General features: G+C 40.6%; 1 protein-coding gene across 1 annotated transcript in view; it reads left to right on the top strand.

Moving 5' to 3' along the window:
- Positions 1-16,608: 16,608 nt before the first annotated feature.
- NCKAP5 (NCK associated protein 5) overlaps positions 16,609-22,373 on the top strand; it is a 906,569-nt gene continuing 900,804 nt past the window's right edge. Inside the window, exon 1 of the mRNA XM_052635984.1 lies at positions 16,609-16,677. Within this exon, the coding sequence (XP_052491944.1) occupies positions 16,609-16,677 (69 nt within the window). The remainder of the gene's footprint in view (positions 16,678-22,373) is intronic.

A 22,373-nucleotide genomic window follows, 5' to 3' on the forward strand; every position in this document is an offset into this window, starting at 1 on the left:
AACCCTAGGACTGTAGCCTGCCAGGCTCCTCTGTCCATGGGTTTCTCCAGGCAAGAATACCGGGGTGGGTTGCCATGCCCGCCTCCAGGGGAGCTTCCCAACCCAGGGATCGAACCAGAGTCACTTACTTCTGCATTGGCAAGTGGATTCTTTACCACTGGTGTTTGTCCTGGTAGATTCAAGTAATTACCAAAATTTACCAAATACACTTGTTAGGTTTATTTTAAGAAGCAATGACTGCTCCGGTGGGTAAGTGAAACGAGATCCCAGAAGAAAGCATTTAAACCTCAGGATCTGTAATTGCAAGTATGAAAAGAAGCTAGAATTATTGTACATAATGAGCTAAACTGTATAGTCAGTGAAGGATCTTAAGTCATGTCAAGAACTACATCATCAGAACATCTAGCTAGATGAGCATAGCTTTATGAGGAAATTCTCAGAATTTCACTCTTCTATGTATACAGATATATTCTCTAAGTTTCAGACCCTTTATTATCAAAGTGCAATCCACAGACTAGGAACATCAGCTTATTAGAAATGAAGAATCTCAGGCTTTACCAAGACCCAATGAATCAGAATCAGTGTTTTAATGAGCTCCACCAGTGAGTCCTGTTCTTGAATTTGAGAAGCACTGGTTTACCCAGGTATCCATAGGACTTCTCTTATTCTTGAGCCTTCAAAGCCCAAATAAAATGAATCAACCCATCACATGAAAAAAAAAAAGTTCAAATAATGAGAAGTTTTGATTGTTATTGTTTATAACTTGGGAGAAATAATGACCATATATGCATATATATGTGTATATGTGTACACATATTTATATGTGCTATGTAAATATATGTACATATGTGGATAGCACATATACATATATTGAACATATAAGTATGTGCATATACACACATACACACAAAAGCAAAACTTAAGTCTTTGTAGCTGTTAGTTTAAGTTGGTGGTCAACTGTTTCACCTTTTAAAGAGATTTTAGCTCATTTTCCTCCCCACAAATGAATAGTACTCAATTTAATTAAACATTGAATTAAGAAGGTAAACATCTTTGAGACATTTGTATACCTTTCATTTTGACAGCTAGTATGACTTAGAACATCTTTAATGTCACTTTCGGTTTATTAAGAATTCTTTCTGTGGCTTTCAGCATATTGATGGGTTTTTAAGACTTAATCCCTTAATTTTGATTTACTAGGATTCTAATTTTTTTTTTGCATCGAAATTATTTGGGGCAGGGGAATTGTGTGAGGAGGTTACTCTAAAAGTAGACTAGATAAAGTGAAAAAAGTAAAAAAAAAAAAAAAAAGCTTCAGGCAGGGAGACATATTCTAATTACCAGCTAAAGCCTTGACAAAAATGTACTGGCTTTCGACTGATTTTACTATATCCATTTCCTGAATCATTTTGATTTTTCATTTGTGTGCAAAGACATTTAATGAGCAGTAATGAATTTAGCAATGTATGGGAATGTCATGGTAAAATCTTTTGCTGGATTTTTAAAACTGATGCTTTTCATAAACTGTTTCCTTAACAAGTCATGTTGCTTCTCAGCCGTCTTTACAGAGTTTAAAGCATACTCTTCCCAACTGGCCCCAGATGGAAAATACTCTCTTGAAATTGAATGTTTTTTTTTTTTTTTTTTTTAAGTGTAGCTCTGCATGGCCTTCTTAAAGTAAAAAAATTAAGTTTGAACAGAATGCGTTTGGTAGTGGGTCTATAATTCCCCCAGCACGCCACATATTTGGATTTTTCGCTTTTGGCAGTGGAATTTTTCTAATTTAATTAAATCATTAGCGTTAGCAGATGACAGCATGAAAATTCTTTTCCCTAGTCACTTATCTAAATATTCTTCCAGTCCACTGGGGTTATGTGCACACTTTATCTATTTTGAAACTGCATTTATTTGTTTCATTTCTACACTGACTTTCCCATTCAGAGTTTATGGGCAATGTGTAGACATTTCCCATAATGATCTGCAACCTTTTTTTCAAGCAATAAGTGGAGAATAGGCAAGGAGGGAACTAGACAGTGGAGAAAATCTTTACAAAGAAAGACTGGGAGAGAAACAGCAGATGGTTCCGGAAGAGCAGCCAGAGCTGAAATGCTTATCCTGGTCCAAGCCCCTGCCATTCTGTCTCTTGCTTTGTAGCTCATACACTGTAAAAATGTGACAATGGTTTGTGTCTAGAAATTTGTTGTCAATACTTCAAATGACAATAAAAGCCAGTTTTTCAGGATTATCTGAACCAAAAGTGAATCTTCTTTGCACTGAAACCTTTCACTCATTCATTCACATTTTTAAACCTTACTTTTTACTATTGATATATACATCTTTCCTTCTTAGATTTTAAACTTCCTTGAAATTTGAGGATATATACTTTACATCTTCCTTCTTTCCTTCTTTTTTCTTCTCTTTCTCTGCCCCCGTTCCCCCTGCTCAAGATCCTCCCTTTTCTCTCCTCCACCTCCTTCTTTTTGCTTCTCTGTGTCTTCTTTCTCTTTTCAGGGCCTAACTCAGGGCCTGGCACATAATGCATATTGAATGAACAAATATTACTGAATTCTGAGCAAACGGAATTCTGTTGCATCTTTCCTAGCAGTCACTGAATATCTACTGCAATATTTTAAAACAGGCATCATTTTAATCCTGAGAACAGTCTTGTTAAGATGATTGCTGTCATCATTATCTTCCATTTTGTCCATGAGGACATAGGGGCCACGAGATAGTAAATAAATTGCTGATAGTCACAGAACTCTTCAGTTAGAGAATTTGAACTCAGGATGGTCATGGATGCTCAAAAGGATGGTGACCCTAGACAGTTAGGTTTGATGAAGCTCCAGCAGTGATGAGGGATTTTCTTTGCATTTCTATAGCATATCTCCAGTTTCTGTCACAAATAAGTCAGTTTTGGGTGGTAGAAAGGGTTGACTCTGAATTGCGCACTTCAAAAAAGTGAATTTTATGGTATGTAAATTAGATATCAATTTTAAAAGATTTAAATAATAAGGATTGGGAATGAATGAATTTTGGATATTTTAGATGTTCTGAGAGCTTTCCCATCCTTTGTTCTTTTAGGATCTTAGTTCACATTAACATCAATTCTTTAACTGTTCAACTTCCTAAAGCCACATGTTGAAGCAATATCCAAAATTACCAGGCCCAGATTTTACTGTACCCTTGTTTCCCTGTGTTGGAGGCACCATTTATCTGAGGAGGGGATCATGGAACAGTGATTCCTAGGAGTCTGTCCAGCATTTAAATCATCAACTATAAGCCACTGACTAGCTTCTAGGTTGAGAAGTTTAATAAATATGGGCTCATGAAACTATTATGAAATAAGTCAGAAAGACAAATACTCTATGTTATCACTTATATATGAAGTCTAAAAAATAAAAGAAACTGGTGAGTATAATAAAAAATAGACTCACAGAAGAGAAAATAAACTAGTGGTTACCAGTGGGGAGAAGGAAGTGGGGAGGGACAAGACGGGTTTGGAGATTAAGAGGTATGAACTACTGTGTATAAAATAGCTAAGCTACAAGGGTATAATAGACAACACAGAATATACCCAATGTTTTATAACAGCTATCAATGGAAGATAATCAGATTTTTGAATCACTATGTTGTACCCCTGAAACTAATATAATAATGTAAATCAACTATTCCTCCATTTAGAAAATTTAAAAAAAAAACAGTTTTCATCATGATCACAATCTTCCTCCAATTCACATTTAAAAAAAAAAAAAAAAAAAAGCCTGTTGTCATATCCCTCAGAGAGTGTTTCCAGACACAAATGTATCTGGCAAGGATGAGATACCACATTTGGGAAGTCTGTTTTCATTCAATCTTCTTCTAAATCCATTTCAGGGTGCTGTTACAATTTAAATAGATATTCCCTGGTGAGTCAGATGGTAAAGAATCTGCCTATAATGCGGGAGACTCGGGTTTGATCCCTGGGTCAGGAAGATCCCCTGGAGAAGGAAATGGCAACACACTCCAGTATTCTTGCCTGGAAGATTCCATGGACAGAGGAGCCTGGTGGGCTATAGTCCATGGGCTCACAAAGAGTCAGATGTGACTGAGTGACTATAGTTGAAAGTTACATAATTTGGTATTTTTTAACACTTATGTCCAGAATGAAGACAGCAGTTTTTTGTTTAGTTGCACGTGCACACACACACACGACCTCACACACACATGCATACACATATATAATCACACACGAACACAAGCATATGTACACATGCACACACACTTATGCATATGGCTCATGAATGGATGGTATCATAGCAGAAAGTTGTTGTTTAGTCACTAAGTCATGTCCAACTCTTTTGTGACCCCATGGACTGTAACCTGCTAGGCTCCTCTGTCCATGAGATTTTCCAGGCAAGAATACTGGAGAGGGTTTCTATTGCTATTTCCTTCTCCAGGGTATCTTCCCCACCCAGGGACTGAACTCACGTCTCGTCCCCTGCATTGACAGGCAGATTCTCTACCACTGAGCTTCCAGGAAAGCCCCAGAAGAAAGTTATTGAGCCAATACATCTTCTGAAAGGAAATTGTTATATGTATATGTTTAAAGTATAAGTGAAGTGAAGTTGCTTGGTCGTGTCCAACTCTTTGCGACTCCATGGACTGTAGTCTACTAGGCTCCTCCTTCCATAGGATTTTCCAGGCAAGAATACTGGAGTGGGCTGCCATTTCCTTCTCCAGGGGATCTTCCTGACTCAAGGACTGAACCCAGATCTCCTGCATTGCAGACAGATGCTTTACCGTATGAGCCACCAGGGAAGCCCACTTTAAGTATAAGGAAAACCAATTGCTTTCCTTTATGTGGACTTAATCAGGATGAAAATATTTCAATACAAAGCTGACAGGAGTTTCAAATATTCTGTTTGATAGCTATATGCAAATATGACAGATTCATAACTTTTTTTTTCCCCTCCTGCTACTTGCACTTTGAAATGAGAGCAGAATGCTTGTAGGGAACAAGAGGGAGAGAGGTGGGAGTGGGTTTGGGAGCATTTGTGTCAAGATTTTTTAGTCTTGTCCTGGGTAGAGGAAGTTCTTTCCTTCCTTTTCTAAGTGATGCGGTAGCCTCACCCTGAGTTCCTGTGATATTTGTTTGTTAATTTGGAATCTAGATTTGATATTTCTGTCTTTAATAAACTTTATTACCTCCATAAAGCCAAAGGCCAGTTTAAGCAGGATGGTTAGAGAGTGGGATGGGAGGAAGGTGTAGGTCCAAATTGTTTATTTCTAATGTTTCTCTTCTTTGGGGTCAGAGTTTGCAAATTAAGACTTGCTGGTTGCAGTGACTAAAGAAAGGCAGTTGCTGCTGTCAACAACTTTGTCTCTCAGCCCTTGAGAAAGGGAAGGAGATCAAGGAAGAGTACCTAAAATATATTGCTATGATTTATGTCAAAGAGTGTTCTTCCTATGCTTTCCTCTAAGTATTTTATACTGGCGCATACCCTGAGAAAACCATAATTCAAAACGATACATGTACCCCAGTGTTCATAGCAGCACTATTTACAATAATCAGAACATGAAAGCAATCTAAATGCCCATCAACAGATGGATGGATAAAGAAGATGTACATATACAATGGAATCTTACTAAGCCATAAAAAGAAATGAAATCGTATCATTTGTAGAGACATGGATGGACCTAGAGAGTGACATACAGAGTGAAGTAGGTCAGAAAGAGAAAAACAAATGTCATATATTAACACATGTATATGGAATCTAGAAAAATGGTACAGGTGGACCTATTTGAGGGGTAAGAATAGACATAGGGAATAGACATGTGGACTTGAAGGGGAGAGGTGGGATGAATTGGGAGATCAAGATTGACATATGTGCCCTGCCATGTGTGACACAGGTAGCTGGTGGATACCTACTCCATAGCACAGGGAGCTCAGCTAGGTGCCCTGTGATGACCTAGACGGGATGGAGGAAGAATAGCGGGGAGATCCAGCGTGGAGAGGATACACACACACACACACACACACACACACACACACACACACACACACACACACACGGAAGTGATTCACTTCATTTTATAGCAGAAACTAGCGCAGCATTATAAAGCACCTATGTATGCATGTGTGCTCTGTCATGTCTAACTCTTTGCGACCCTATGGATTGTAACCCACCAGGCTCCTCTGTCCATGAAATTTTCCAGGCAAGAATACTGGAGTAGGTTGCCACTTCCTACTCCATGGGATCTTCCCAACCTAGAGATCAAACTGGCTTCTCTTGTGTCTCCTGAGTTTGCAAGTGGATTCTTTACCATTGCACCACCAGCTGTATGCCAATAAAAAATAAGGCAGGGTGCATACCTTCACCTCTTCAAACTGTGTTCCATTGGCTGTGTGTTGGAGTCATTCAGGTATCTTAAAAGGATGAGAAGTTTCCACCTTTAGAAATCCAGTCCTGATTTATTCGTGGGGATGGGTTTTGGTGATTACCAGTGAAACTAACATGCAACAAAAACTGAGAACCTTCACTCTCACCAGTGGTTGCCATTCTGGCTGCTATCCCCATACTCTGGGTTGGGTGCCATGCCATGCCCCAAGAGACTTCAGTGATCTGGGATGGGGCCTGAGCGTGGGTATATTTTATAAGCTCCCCAGGGGTTCCTAAGGAACAGCCAGGAAGGAGATCTTCTGAGCTACCTGGTCAGCAGATTTTATCTTTGCCCTTGTTGTATTCAACTCTGAAATTACTTTTTAGGGTTTATATCATGTAGGAGCCAGTGTGTTGGGTGCTCAAAGGAGGTGCCAGTGAGTGACACAGTGTCTGTTCTCTGGATGCTATTAGGCTGTGCACAGTCATAATATTTTGTGTTTGTTGGTTAATGAAGCTGATTGAAAACTATCTTAAATATAGAGTAGAAGGCTTTTTCTTGCATTATTTCCTCTAAAACCAGCCATCTCTTGAGGAGAGCAAATTATGAGATGTAAATTCATAGAAGTTAGGAAACATGTTCACATTTACATGACAAAGAGCGCTGGGAACCAAACCTTCAAAAGACTTTGGCTCTACCATTTCCCCCCATGTCTTCTGGCACAACCATCCATGAGTATTTTAAAGCAGGGGTGGGGAGTGGAGGAATCAGAGAGGCAGAAATTGAGATGGAGAAAACTGTTTTCAGAATGTTTGTGAGTATATGAGTACGTGTGTGTGTGTATATTTTGAGAGTGTGTGTCTGCATGTGTGTGACCCTTGCGTGTGAGAAAATATGCCTTTGGGGTTCTATTTAATGGTATTGTTCTTGTCTCTTGAAAATTATACAGTCTTTTAAAGTCTAACAGAAAAAAAAGAAATTACTGACATCTTTAGGAATATTAAAGTGTCTGTCTGACACTGAAAGGCCATTACTATCTGTGAGGAGAATTAAAGAGAGTTTATTAAGGCCAACTCAGATTTCTACTGATACCAAGAAATAGTATTTTAATCAGCTAGAAAGAGATGTATGTGAGGGCAGATCGCTATCAATGACCATCCGTCACCAGAAGATGCTTAATAGCCTGTCTTCCTTAAACACTGACCATTTTCCTCCTCATACAGGGAGGGAGAGACAGCCAGCCCATCACTCGGAGGCAGGTATATGCTCTTTATAAACAGAGATGTAAGAAGCCATAGAAAAGAAACAAGCATGACTGGATTATGGTGCTTTGTAGGTGCAGTCAAGGCCCAAGCAGTAATGTTTAGGTTGACAGGGGCTTTAAAATCATGATAAAATATTGTCTTTGAGGCTTAGATATATCTGTATGTTTCTCTAAGAAAGTAATTTCAGTGTTATGAATGTCCATGGCCTTTATTTGCTTTAACAATGTTATATTGCTTCCCAGCTCTTTATGCGTTCATGAAGATAGCCATAAACATTCAAGCATTCATTTATCCATGCAAACAACAAATGCTCATTGAGTATCTGCCACGTTGCTATGCATCAAGCATTATACTACCTAGGAGAACATGGGGTATAAAACAGTTTTCCTGCTCTACAAGAGCTAAGTGCCTAGTGGAATTTTTAATTTCCATGCTTTCATTTCAGAGTGTATTAAAAAGCAGAGACATCAGTTCCCAACAAAGATCTGTGTAGTCAAAGCTATGATTTTTCCAGTAGTCATGTACAGATGTGAGAGTTGGACTGTAAAGAAGACTGAGCACTGAAGAATTGATGCCTTCAAATTGTGATGCTGGAGAAGACTCTTGAGAGTCCCTTGGACTGCAAAGAGATCAAAGCAGTCAATCCTAAAGGAAATTAACCCTGAATATTTAGTGGAAGGACTGATGCTGAAGCTGAAGCTGAAGCTCCAATACTTTGGCCACCTAATGCAAAGAGCTGACTCATTGGAAAAGACCCTGATGCTGGGAAAGATTGTAGGCAAAAGGAAAATACAGTGGCAGAGAATGAGATGGTTAGATAGCATCAGTAATTTGATAGATATGAACTTAGACAAACTCTGGGAGATGGTGTAGGACAGAGGAGTCTGGCATGCTTCTGTCCATGGGGTCACAAAGAGTTGCATATGACTTAGTGACTGAGCAAAAACAACAAGTTTCAGAAGGTTCACAAGAACGAAGCCAGGGATTACTCAAGGAAGACCAGCTGCCTGGTCCAAAGGCATTTCTATCTTGACCTCAGTCATGGTCAGGCCTGGAAAAAAGAAACTACTTATTTCAAGCAGAGAGGAATTTAATGCAAGAAATCAGTTGTGAAGCTGTTGGAAGGACTGGAGGGGCAAAAGACATAAGGTTATGGTACTCAAGGCTGGGCAGCTGCTCCTGCCCTTTCTTAGGATGAATGGTTGGAGGAATCATGGAAGTTACTGGAGCTGGTAGTCCTTGCTTTTAATCCTGCCCATCTAGAGATGGAAGCAGAGTGGCTTCTCCCTTCCTATTGTGTTCTGATCTCTTATTACCTCCTATTGGTGGCATCCAACTTGACCAACCAGCTAAGAAGTCTTGATAATTTAGTTTGTACCTCTAGACCTATAATACAGAGAAGAAGTTATAGCAGTGCAAGGCAAATGCAGATGATGGTGGTCATGAATCCAGTAGTCAAATAACTAGAGAGAGGTGGGGTCTGGGAGTAGTCACTGACACTCAAGAGTTTTCCTGACTTGGTGCAATGAGATGTGACCAGGCTTTGAAATCTGACTGAAACTAATCATTATGGACTGAAATGTATTCTCCCACCCAAATTCATATGTTGAAGCCTCAACCTCAACTGTGCCTCTATTTGGAGATAGAGCATTTTAGGAGATATTAAGGTTAAATGAAACCATAAGAGTCAAGGTCTCATTCATTCTGTGTGTTAATTGCTCAGTCATGTCCAACTCCTTGCAACTCCATGGACTGTACTCACCAGGCTCCTCTGTCCATAGAATTCTCCAGGTAAGAATACTGGAGTGAGTTACCATCCCAGGTGATCTTTCTGACCTAGTGATTGAACCTGGGTCTCCTGTATTGGCAGGCATATTCTTTACTGTCTGAGCCACAAAGGAAGGCCCATTCAATCAGACGGGTGTCCTAATAAGAAAAGGAAGAGACGCCAGAGGCATGTGTACAAAGAAAAGCCACGTGAGGATGCACAGAGAAGGCAGCCAAATGCAAGTTAAGGAGAGATACCTCACCAGAAACCCAACCCTGCCAGCACCTTGATCTTGAACTTTGGGCTTCCAGAACCATGAGAAAATAAATTTCTATTGTTTAAGCCACCCAGTCGGTGGTATTCTGTTTTGGCCACACAAGCTAATACACTAAAGAAATGTATAAATGATGAATATAAATAGTCAAATGTCAAATTGCAAATTTTTACTAAAAATGTAACTTTCTAAAACATTGCCTACTTATATTTGCTGGACAGAATGTTCTTCTTCTACAACTAAAACCACATGGCGGGGGCCTTCTTTAGTGGTCCATGCTTGAGAAACTGTCTTCTAGTGCTGGGGACATGGGTTTGGTCCCTGGTCAGGGAACAAAGGTCCCATGTGCTGCAGGGCAACTTAAGCATGCTAGAACTACAGAGCCCATAAGCTCTGGGACCTGTGAGCTACAACTAGAGACAAGCCTGTGCACTGCATGGAACAGTGTACATGCCACAATGAAAGGTTCCTTATGCTACAATGAAGATCCTTTGTGCAACTAAGACCTGACACAGCCAAAAAAAAATCCCTACATGGTAATCAAATAAAATTAGGAGGTTGTTTGATGACAGTCTCTGATCAGGAGAGTTTGTTGGAAGATATGAATAGCCAGTGTCATAACAAAACGTCCTCTCTCTGTGGAATTCTCCAGGCAAGAATGCTGGAGTGGGTAGCCATTCGCTTCTTCAGGGAATCTTCCCAACCCAGGGATCGAACCCAGATCTCTTGCATTGCAGGTGGATTCTTAAGGTCTGAGCCACCAGGGAAGCCCCAAAGTAAGTCTGACATACCCACTTTTCCTCTAGACCCACAGTCCTTGTTGGGTTTATATACACGAGGGCACTCCACCCCCATGGTGCTGGGGGCAGAGTGTATCAACATTTCTGATGTTCCCTTTGTGGCTTCCTCCTCTTTTCATACTGACACATCCTGGCTGCCATTTTGTTTCTTTTGGATGGTCTTGCATTGACCCTTTTGGATAACTCACTTTGATCCTTTGCGTATGTTTTATTGTTTAATTTACAAATTTTCAATTCTTGGGGCAGAGATAGTTCACACTTAGGCTGGTAACTGCCCAGGATACACTGCTAGAGCTGTACTGCTTATTGCCTTTGTTCCCTTCTGATCCATCAATACTTGCGCCATCTCAGTCACTAAATGTTTCGAATGTCAATCTTTGCCTGTGTAATTAGCACCATAAAGTGTGAAAAGAAATTGACCAGGTTAAGCTGTTCAATTAGCCTTCCATATAGCAGACTAGACTATTTGAGAACTGTCAAAAAGATTTCCATTTCCAAAAATAACAGCTTCATCAGCCTATCTCAGAGCATAAAATCCAGCCACTAGAGTTGCTCCTTAATAAATTTAATCTTATTTACCAGAAGGGATAATCAATATGTCTAACATTTAAAGCTTAACTACCATGTGATCTTTATTTATTTAATTAAATTTTTTCTTTGGGGGGAGGAGCAGAGAAATGTTTATTGCAGGGCCAAGCAAGCTTAAAAAACTCCAAACTCCCTAATGGTTTTTGGGAAAAAGATTTCATGGGCAGGATTCGGGGTGAGGGTAGCAGAGTGTGTAGCTTTCTTCTGATTGGTTGGTGGTGAGGTAACAGAATGATGTCCCAGAAAGTGGAGTCCCAGGAGTCTGTGCTCATCTTGAAGTTATCATCCTTCACCTGCTTAAGTGCCTTAGTTCCTGCAAAAGGGATAAAAGATATTGCTATGTATAGTATTTGTGGAGGAATCAGGCTCCGTATTCCTGCCCCAAGGCTGCGCTGTTTGTTGGCTGCTGCTTCCTAGTCTCTTCATCCCCTCCTTTCCCTGACCAGCACCTGATTGAATATACCCTTTAGAACTCAGGGAATGTCATGGAGGCTAAATGAAGTCAGTTTCCTACAAACAAGAAATGGGGGACACAGAAAGGATTTGTACCCAGGAGCCCCACAGGATCCTGCTTGGCTTCAGTCCCCCCTTTGACCTGATCCTTCTCAGTCTTGGGGAGAACAGGTGATGGACGAGAAAGAGCATAATGTTTGGATAGTTACTGTTGTTTAGTCTCTAAGTCATGTCCGACTCTTTTGTGAACCTATAGCCTGCCAGGGTCCTCTGTCCTTGGGATTTTCCAGGCAAGAATACTGGAGCAGGTTTTCCTTATCCAAGGGGTCTGCCTGACCCAGGGATCAAACCAGCTTCTCCTGCATTGGCAGGCAGGTTGTTTACCACTGAGCCACCAGGGAAGCCCCAACATTTTGGATGGAGACATTAGTCATAAACTCAGCAGAAGAACTCAGTTTTAGGGGGACTCAGTTTAAATTCTACTATGTGATCTTTAAATGGATCATCTCATTCATCATCACAAGCCTACTAGGAAGAAAGAAGTGAAAGTGTTAGTTGCTCAGTCATGTCAACTCTGCGATCCCATGGACTGTAGCCCATCATGCTCCTTTGTCCATGGGATTTTCCAAGCAAGAGTATTGGAGTAGATTGCCATTTCCTTCTCCAGGGTATCTTCCTGACCCAGGGATTGAACTCTGGTCTCCTGCATTGTAGGCAGATTCTTTACCACCTGAGCCACCAGGGAAGTCCATTACTAAGAAGAAGATCATGTTATTAGTGTCCTTTCATTGATGAATCAACTGGAGTTTCAATAGGTTAAATAATTTGTTAGGACTTCTCTGGCAGTCCAATGGTTAAGACTTCACCTTCCAATGCAGAGGGTGTGGGTTCCATCCTTGGTCAGGAAGCTAATATCCCACATGCCTTGTAGCCAGAAACCAAAAACATAAAACAGAAGCAATATTATAACAAACTCAATAAAGATTTTTAAATGGTCCATGCTTAAACTCAATATTCAAAAAACTAAGATCACGGCATCTGGTCTCATCACTTCATGACAAATAGATGGGGAAACAATGGAAAGTGACAGACTATCCTCTTCACCTGGAAAATCACTGCAGATGGTGACTGCAGCCTTGAAACTAAAAGACACTTGCTCCTTGGAAGAAAAGTTATGACCAACCTAGACAGCATATTAAAAAGCAGAGACATTACTTTGCTGACAAAGATCTGTATAGTCAAAGCTATGTTTTTTCCAGTAGTCATGTGTGGATGTGAGAGTTGGACCATAAGGAAAGCTGAGTGCCAAAGAATTGATGCTGTTGAACTGTGATGTTGGAGAAGACTCCTGAGAGTTCCTTGGATGGGGTGGAGATCAAATCAGTCAATCCTAAAGGAAATCAGTCCTGACTAGTCATTGGAAAGACTGATGCTGAAGCTCCAGTATTTCGGCAACCTGATGCGAAGGACGGACTCATTGGAAAAGCCCCTCATGCTGGAAAAGATTGAAGGCAATAGGAGAAGGGGATGATAGAGAATGAGATGGTTGGATGGCATCACCAACTTGATGAACATTGAGTTCGAGCAAGCTCTGGGAGTTGGTGATGGACAGTGAAGCCTGGCGTGCTGCAGTCCATGGGGTCTCAAAGAGCTGGACACGACTGAGTGACTGGACTGAACTGAACTGATGTCACAAACAGAACAACAATAATAATTTGTTTAACATGATCAATTGGTAAACAGTAGAGAATCAAATCTAAAGATTAACCATTGTGTTTAGAACAAACAAGTCACCTTGACCTACCAGATCCTGTGTGATCTAGTTGTTACATTCTAGAGCTTTTCTCAGACTCTTCCTAACTTGCTTTATTCCTAAGAACATGGTCCCAAGTTTTGGGGCACACAAACCTTTTTCCCAGCTATTTCCCAGCAGAAAGACTGACCCCTCTACTGGGAATGCTCTTTACCCATGCTTTTATATGTCTAGCTCCTCCCCTTGCCATTCTATCTAAAATTTGTTCTCTTTTCTTATACCTGACCCTATGTTATACCAACTACTGGTGGTTATTTCCTCATAGTGAAACCAGTCTAGGCCCTATGGGGCTCCCGGACACAAAGGGCTTTTTTTTCCCCCCTCTGTTTCTGAAAGGTAAGACTCCACCCCCAAGGACCTTCCCTGAGTTACAAAGGGCAGATTTGAACAGTTTCTAATGAAGGGAGGAGCAATCACAAAACCATTAAAGGCAAGATTGAAGAGACCAGAGACGCTCATCAAGTTTGGGAGAACTGACCACCTGAGGCAAGGTTAAGGGAGTGCAGGCCCTACACACACCCTAGTCTTGTCAGAGACCCCACCTTTGAACCATTGTTATAAAACCCCTCATCAAGTCCTCTGAGGTGGGATGCAAAGTTTTCAAGGGTGAGATCTCACTGTGTCCCACTTTGCCTGGCAAAGCATTAAAGCCATCCTTTTCTACTTCACCCAAAAGTCTGTCTCTGAGATTCAGTTCTTCACCAGTCTAGAGAGGCCAAGCTTGGCATCAGTAGCAGGCATCTATCATAATTTGGAATTGTTTACTTATTTGTTTTCTGTATCATCCCACTGGTCTTCCCAGGTGGCTCAGCGGTAAAGAGCTCACCTGCCAATGCAAGAGATACAAGAAACGTGGGTTTGATCCCTGGGTCAGGAACATCACCTGAAGTAGGGAATGGCAACCTGCTCCAGTATTCTTGCCTGGAGAAGCCCATGGACAGAGGAGCCTGGTGGGCTACAGTCCATGGGCTGGCGAAGAGTTGGACGTGACTGAGTACACACACACACACACACACACTCCTCCCACTAATTTTCATGAAGGCAAGGGCTTGATCTTTGTTATATGTGGCTGTTTTGCAAACACAACACAACAGAAATATTGAGTCCTCCACTTATTAGGCACTTAACAATTTATTGACCAGAGATGTATTAATACATCATTTTTTATCCAAATGTTATAGAGTGGAAACTTATCAATATTCACTTAAATAACAATGTGCCAAACACACACATTAGTTTCTGCAAAAATCCTCCGATCAATAATGTTCATAAATATGAGCTAAATGCCAAAGTATCATCTATTGTGATCTATTAAACCCCAAAGTTCTTGGGAATAAGACTCAGGATAGTATGCTTTTGTTGGACAGGGACTTCTCAGGGTCTGAGTGGTCTCTGTAGCTGGACTGATTATCACAGAGAGTATTCTGAGTCACCAATGCATAAAGTCATAGAGATGAGGAGGCGGCTGCAAAACGGTTGGGGATAGCTGAAAGCAGGAAAGACAAGCTCCCAAATAAATTTCAGTTGACTCATGTGCTCAGTCACCTCCAACTCTTTGTGACCCCATGGACGGTAGCCCTCCAGACTCCTCTGTCCCTGGGATTCTCCAGGAAAGAATCTGGAGTGGGTTGTCATGCCCTCCTCCAGGGAATCTTACTGACCCATGGATCAAACCCATATCTCTTACATCTACCCACATTGGCAAGCAGGTTTTTACCAGTAGCACCACCTGGGAAACCCCCTTAGTGTGTTTGGGGATTGTAAAAGACTGGTTGGCAGGAACTTGAATGTGATGTTGAAAATTTTGGATTTTATCCTTGTTAGAGTGCACTCCTAGGAGTTTCTGAGTGGACTAGTAATGAATTAAAATGAATGTTTCTGAAAGTGAGAGATGGAATGATTAAGATGGAGGAGGGAATGTGTACTGGAAAAGGAGCCCATCAGTTTCTGACAAATTGACTATAATGTGGGCAAACCCTGCCTGGGGCACAGCTGTCTCAACTCTCTTCCTGGCAGAGGAAACCAAGGGAAAGAGGCCACATACTGCGTATGGGCTGTGCAGTCTCATCTGTTGTATCCTTGTTAAACTTGGAGCAGTTGGAATAATTCTAAAAGGTATTTCTTCTCAATTCTATTAGAAACCGATTGGTATGGTATTTTGTTAATCTCAGCTCTTCCTATATTGGCAGTACAATGACTGATATAAAGAGTGTTTTCTGCAGACGATGAACAATTTCTGTACCTCAGAGTAACTTCTGAATTATCAAAGATATGTTAAATTATGTTGACTTGTATTTAAGGTTAGCTGGTTTTTAACATAATCTTTGTGTAATTAGAACTTAAATATAAGTTGTCATTTAAACCATTTTTATATACATCATTTGATGACCATTTTTTATCTGTTGTTGCAGTAGAGAAAGATTAGCTTCAGAGAACCTCGGTGTCTTGTACAAGGTCACTTGGCTAGTAGGTAGAAACGCCTGGGTTTAAACCTTTCTTTCATTTCCAGCATTTTATATCTTGGTAAAAACTGGAAGCTAGTGCTTAATACATATAATGCATCGTTATGAAACAGAATTCTGAATCATTATAGAGCAAGCAACTCAGTGGAGTGCAGGGGTTGACTCTATCTGATTTGATGTAATTCAGTGGGTGTTCAAATCACTCAGTAATGATAATGATGTCATCACCATTCATTCTGATTCAACCCATCCCAAAGTGAATGTATCTTATAATGTTCCTCAAACAGGTTTAATTTAAGTATTTTTAAATTAAATATTGACAGTAATGTTCAGGCTTCAGTTTCCCCTCATTGGGTTTTGGACTCCACAACTCTAGGATATGGAGTGTGGCTTTGTTCGTTTGCTCTCCTGGAATTTGCAGACAGCAGCTATGTACTTGGCAACAGGTTGATGCTGGCAAAGAGAGAGAGGACGGGTATGAAACAAGTGTGGCATGAAACTGTTTGCTTTTCTCCACCACAGTCTGCTGATTCGACCTGCAAACCCATTCCCCAACTCGGTTAGCAAAACCTGTGAAAACACAGGGGCCTCCGTGAAGACTACTCTGACCTTGGCAGCTGGAGAGAGCTTCTGACCCCAGTTCTAAACTTATGATATGGGCCTGGGTATTTTTGGATTCAACACTTGCCCTTGGTTAGAAAGTGAAAAACAAGGGTCTAAACACTATTCACTCAGATAGTAAAACGCATGTTCACTTTTTGCAGTGACCCTGGCAACAGAAGGGGAATTCTTATAAATCACAAAGGAAAATAAATCACTTCACCCATGGAGGGAAAGAGACAGCTTGAGAAAAGGGACTTTGGGAAAAGGCTGTCTTTAGATAGCAGTCTCGTGGTAAGTACTAAATATTCATTACACTCTATATATTTTGGCTTGAAATGCATTATTCTTTGTGATTTCTTGAACCCCATGCTTTCAAAAGCCTCTATTCGAGTTACCCTGTTAGCAATATCCCCTGGGATTTTTGTTTCACTTATTTTTTTACAAAGTCAAAAGCCAGCAAGTTATTGGAATGTTTGTATAGTGTCCTAATAGGCAAATGTCATAATCTGTCAGCATTACATGTAATTACATTAATTCCAGCTGAAGTAGACTTTAACCCATACAAAAACACTACTGTGCAGCTAATGCCAAATGCCAAGCCTATTTATAGTTGTTCTATCACCCACTTATCTTAACTTTGGGGATAAGTTGAACAAGAATTCAGTAGGGTTTCTAATACTGAAGAGAAGAGAAAATCTCTGAGATCTTAGGTATAGAAATTAGTTCATTGGTCCATAAACTTTATAAAGTTTGAATGCTGATAATCATCATTCTTAAATTGGTTGGGTTTCATGTATGAGAATCTGGTTAGTTCAAAGAAATAGACTATATCAGTGATTTCTGAACGTTGGCGCTTCTTTCACAGTCTGAACTAAGATGTTTTGGTCACTTACTCAAGTAGCCATCTGAACAGAATAAGAAACCAAATGGAGCAAGTCACTCCTTTCTCTTTTGGCCATTTACTCACATGAAAATGTAGCTTAGTTCCTTCTTTGGCATGTTGTTGAGGAACGTGGTTTATTCATTTTGTGTCTTCCCGGTTCCTGGCCTGGAATTTGGGTCAGAGTAAATGTCCAATAAAAGATTTGTTGAAGTGATTTATCAATTGCCCTTTTCCAATCTCTGACTGCTAAGGTTTCACATCATAAACTGTTCATAGATGTGAGTTTCTGGGAATTGAGAAAAGGATTGCATTAAACTTTTGTGTCTAGCTCTTCGGTTATTAACATCAACTTCTCTGTCTCTCTGACTGAGGTAGGTACTGAGCAACATACCTTCAGAGGCTAAGAACTCTTATAGGATTTTAAGTTCTTCTCCCAATGGATGTACCTTCTCATCTCTGAGGTTTTTCTGTCTCTAGGTAGAGTGTGGTGAAAATAGTATGTGTTTGTGTGTGTGTTTCTGTCTATACCCTTTGCAACTTCTAGGGAAACTTAGAATAAAAAGATAATTTCTCAGCTTCCCCTTTTTCTCTTTGCCAAAGGAAACACTTCTTACATATCAATCTGCCAGTAGGGTCTGTCTTATGCCTAGCCAGGCACTCACATTGTATATATAATATGAGTAGTAAAAGAAAGTTTCTCTTAACCCGGAAGCATTGTCCTTGCTGATTACTCCCTAAAGCTCATAATTCTGCCTTAGGGCCCAAAGAAGCTAAGCTAAGCTGTTGTCTTTTTTTGATTGGAGGGGGGTATCATACTCTTTTATTCACATTTAAATTTCACCAAGAGTTCAGGAATATGCTAGCCTTATTTTCAGATTTTTGAAATGAAGGTAAAATGGACTAACAGCTTTAAGGGTACAATGTATTCATATTAACAAACTAGACATTCTAAGGGATGGTATAACTATATGCTTTGGAGCACAATATAAGGACAAGCCCTGGAATTGAAGGAAAAAGCCACCATTCAGGACTGAACAAAGGTCCTTGGTTGCTGATAGAATCTCCCCTTGACTTCAGACTTGAGACAAACTGTGAGAGTCTGTCCGTATACAAGAACCCTTGAATTCAGGACAAACAGTAACAGGATAGATTGACCAGAGCCCTTTAGACTGTGGTGGCCTTTCTGAAGCGAGCAGGAGTGGCTGGAGGCTGGAAATGTTGCAGCTGAGGTCTGGGATCCCTAGATGAGAGCAGCTATCTTCGAAAATTCGCTGATGTCCAAACAAGTTCCTAAGATGTTTCTCCCAAACAGTGTAAGCTATTGTCTTTTAATCATTCACAGTAGCACTCACTAATAAAAGGTCTTGGATCATTCTCAGGTGTCAGCCAGATGAGTAGAATTTTGTTGAAGTTATTGGTAAAGAAACACATGCAGAGCATGGAGTCCTGGTGTGCAGGACTGGGTTGGGGCAAGGAGGAAAGGGGACATGGATTATCACAAGGGTATGAGGAATCTGAAAATCAGAGAAGGTGTTTCAATGAAGTTTTGCCCACGTTTAAATTTTCCTTAGGCCAGACTTGACTGTGAGCATAAATCAAAGCCCTTCATATTACCTGTGCAGGCTGAAATCCCCAAGCTGAGCTTGCATTCCCATTGGCATGTGGCTCTAGCCTGAGTCTTGTGAGGGCTGTGGATCTGTTTCTTTACTTACAGTGTCAGAGAGCACTGAGAAAAGAATGTGTTGCTTGGTACCACTTGAAAATCATCAACCTGTTAAATCTCCCTAAATGATGATTGGAAGGGTTTTTGCACTAATGAAATATCTTCCTTGTTTCCTGGAGGCAGATTGAGTGTGACATTTGCATGAGAATGTTGGGAAAATCCTGAAAGAGTGTGTGGGTGTGCTCTCCTATGACTCTGTGGCTCCATGTATAGGAATGCTTGAATACCATTAATCATTATACAATACAGGCCATATGACTGATTTTTGTCTTCTATTTCACTGTTATGTTCTTTCCTCACATAGGATGCCACTGGTGGAACAATGACAGCAAGGTGATTCTTGTCAGGTTGGTTTTTAGGGTGTGAGACCCATTGAAAGGCCCTTAAGTGAATTTTATTGTGACGCTGAGAGAAACAGATGAGAGAGATTAAAGCTGACTGGCCTGTAAGGGACTTGAACCCAAGACTTTGTCCTCTTCTTGGGCTCCATGCCAAAACCACACAAATAACTAGGCAAGAAGCACACAAGGATGATTCTAGACCAAGGTTTCTGGGAAATACAAGGAAAAAAAATTAAGAAACACCTGGTATTATATCACACACACTTCATTCCCAAGGCATGTTTACTTTGTGTCATTCTATCCCACTCTATTCTATTCTATTTTTAAATTGTAGAATGCAATTTGAGAATGGGTTATCTAGTCCCCCCACTTTACAGAAAAAGTATTGGGTTGGTCAAAAAATTCATTCATATTTTTTTCAGTAAATGTTATGGAAAAACCCAAACAAACTTTTTGGCCAAGCTGATACTTAATAATCAGCAGGGTTAAATGCTTTCCCTGAGGCTACACAACTAGGGTACAGCCAAGAGTAGAAGTGAAGTTTCCAACCTGAAGATTCACTTCTTTGTTTTTCTTTCTCTAATAATAACCCAGTAAGAGAAGATCCTTTTGGAAAACTGAGCAGAGGAAAGAGAAACATACTGAACTCTTAAGTCTTGACATTCCACTGCAGTAATCATTATGAGCCGTATTTTTGAGAATTAGATGGCCCAGAGGTAATTTCCACTTACAGATTTTTGCAGGCAAAAAATTCCTTAGAATGTACTGCAAGGATAAGGGGCTATTAACTTCATTACACTTTTTATTTTTCATAATCAAATCGTGAAATGTTGAGTAGAAATTATTGCCCCCCCTGCAACAGTTTTTAAAATTTTATGCTTGAAGAACCACAGAATAAAAAACCTCACAGTTGAGATACTGAAGAAAAGCTCCAAATGCGGGAATATGAGTTTGTGGTCCTTGGTCACAGTTTTTCTTTCAGGATGTGACACGGGGAGGGCGTGTGTGTGTGTCTGCACACATGCTCACTCTAGTAAGGGTTGAGTATTCTTTGATGTTGATGATTTTTTACTTGGTAAATCATCCTTTTAAAGACAAACATGGCAGGGAAGTGAAACTGAAATGAAGCATATGTTTCAATGTCAGGGGTAAAGACCCTGAGAGAAAGACAAGTGATTGCACATTTGCCTCCCCCTAGTAGGAGTGTGCCAAGTAGCTACATATCCATGGCAAGCACAGTCTTCTCTATGATAACAATAAAAATCACTCCAGGAATTGGGGCCTCTTCTTGACCCAGAGCTCTTCAGCCCACACCCCAGGATGTTTTCTGATCACAAAAAGTCAGCATTTCATAATGTGCTTTATTTGTAAGAATCATCCCCAGGCTATGTGTTTAGCTATTTGACACTTATAGCTGTGATAGCATTTAACTGATGAGCAAGTCAGGGAGTGAATTATCATTTTTACCAGCTCACATTTCAAGAGCAAAGATTCTCTTTCAATTTTGGAAAGAATGCTTTTTGCTTTTAAGTACAGATAGGTGTAACAGTTTCTCTTATGAATGATGAATTGCAGTTGGTACCCCAATCCTTTCTCCCTCACCAAAAGGAAGACAAAACGTGCTAGATCCTTACACCTAACCTCAGCACAGTTTTGATAGATTCGTGGCAGCAGGAAAGGCCCTATGCTTGACCTTCAGTTCATCCTTCAACCTCTTTGATGGTTTGCATCCAAATCATTAGAGTAATTAGGCCTTCCACAGGCTACATTAACTTTGTGGATCAACAAGCACCACTGAAAACCTGCTTTATATTTAAGATGCTTTAGTAGCCATGGGATGTGCTGGATAGTTGCCATTCCCCCACCCCACCCCCACTCCAGTTGCACTCCATCCTTCTCTACGTGGCTGTCCTTCCTTGCAGGATGTACCACATGGACCTTGGCAAAAGAATTCCTGGCCTTCTGGCAGCTCGTTCAGTTTGGCCAATGGGATGACCTAGCAGGACGTCATTGGTTGGGAGGAGACAGAGGTCAAGGTAATTGTTTTCCTGCTGTCTCCCTGCCTGGCTGTGGACCACAGTGACTGGGCTACTCTTCCCAAGTCCACGGCTTTTGTTGGGCAATCCTATCCCACAACTGTAGCTGTGGTTATAATCACAGCTCTCTGTGTTCTGGCACTTGCTCTCTCCCCAGGTTCCTACAAACATTATGGTAGTGATGATTCCTGGATGTCGCCAGTCCATCTCACATTGGTTTGTTTTTTGATCTGCCCACACTTCAGTGAATAATTTCTTTTACCAAAATTTCCTCAATTAGGTGGTTTGGGTGTGCTATCTTTTTCCTGCAGGGTGCCCCTGCCTGATACTCCTTCTCAAAGTGTTTATAGTTTATCTGTAGAAGCTAACCTATTAAAGAGGAAAAATGACATAGCACAGAGAAGGTAAATCAGGTGTGACATTGACAGTGATAGGAGTTGAGATCCTTCTGGGAGGATATAAGGAGACACCACACAGAAGTTGCAGTTATAGCTGTTCTTTGAAGCAATGGAGAGAATTTAGGAAGTGAAGACTGGGATAGAAGAGAAAGAGGCAACCCACGGATATTGTGCTATGCCCCTTGGTGACAACTCACTTCATTGCTGAATTATTTTTTTCCCAGGAAAACTTCTTCCTCATATCAAATTGTAATGGTTAATTTTATATTCACTTCAACTGGGCTAAGGGATGCCAAGATAGCTGGCAAACATTATTTCTGGGTGTGTCTTGCTGGTGTTTCCATCAGAGATTAGGATTTGCACTGGTAGGCTGAACACAGAAGACTGCTTTAATCAATGGGGGTGGATATTGTCTGATCTGTTGAGTGCCTATATAGAACAAAAAGGCAGACGGTGGGTGAATTCATCTTCTTCTGTCCTCAGACAAGGGTGTTCCTGGTTGTTAGGCCTTTGTACTCAGACTGAGACCTGTATCATTGGCTCCCTGATTCCCAGGCCTTGGGGTTTAGAATCAACTATAGCACCAGTTTTCCTGGGCCTCCATCT

Source organism: Budorcas taxicolor, chromosome 2 (assembly GCF_023091745.1).
Source record: "Budorcas taxicolor isolate Tak-1 chromosome 2, Takin1.1, whole genome shotgun sequence".
Classification (NCBI taxonomy): Eukaryota; Metazoa; Chordata; class Mammalia; order Artiodactyla; family Bovidae; genus Budorcas; species Budorcas taxicolor.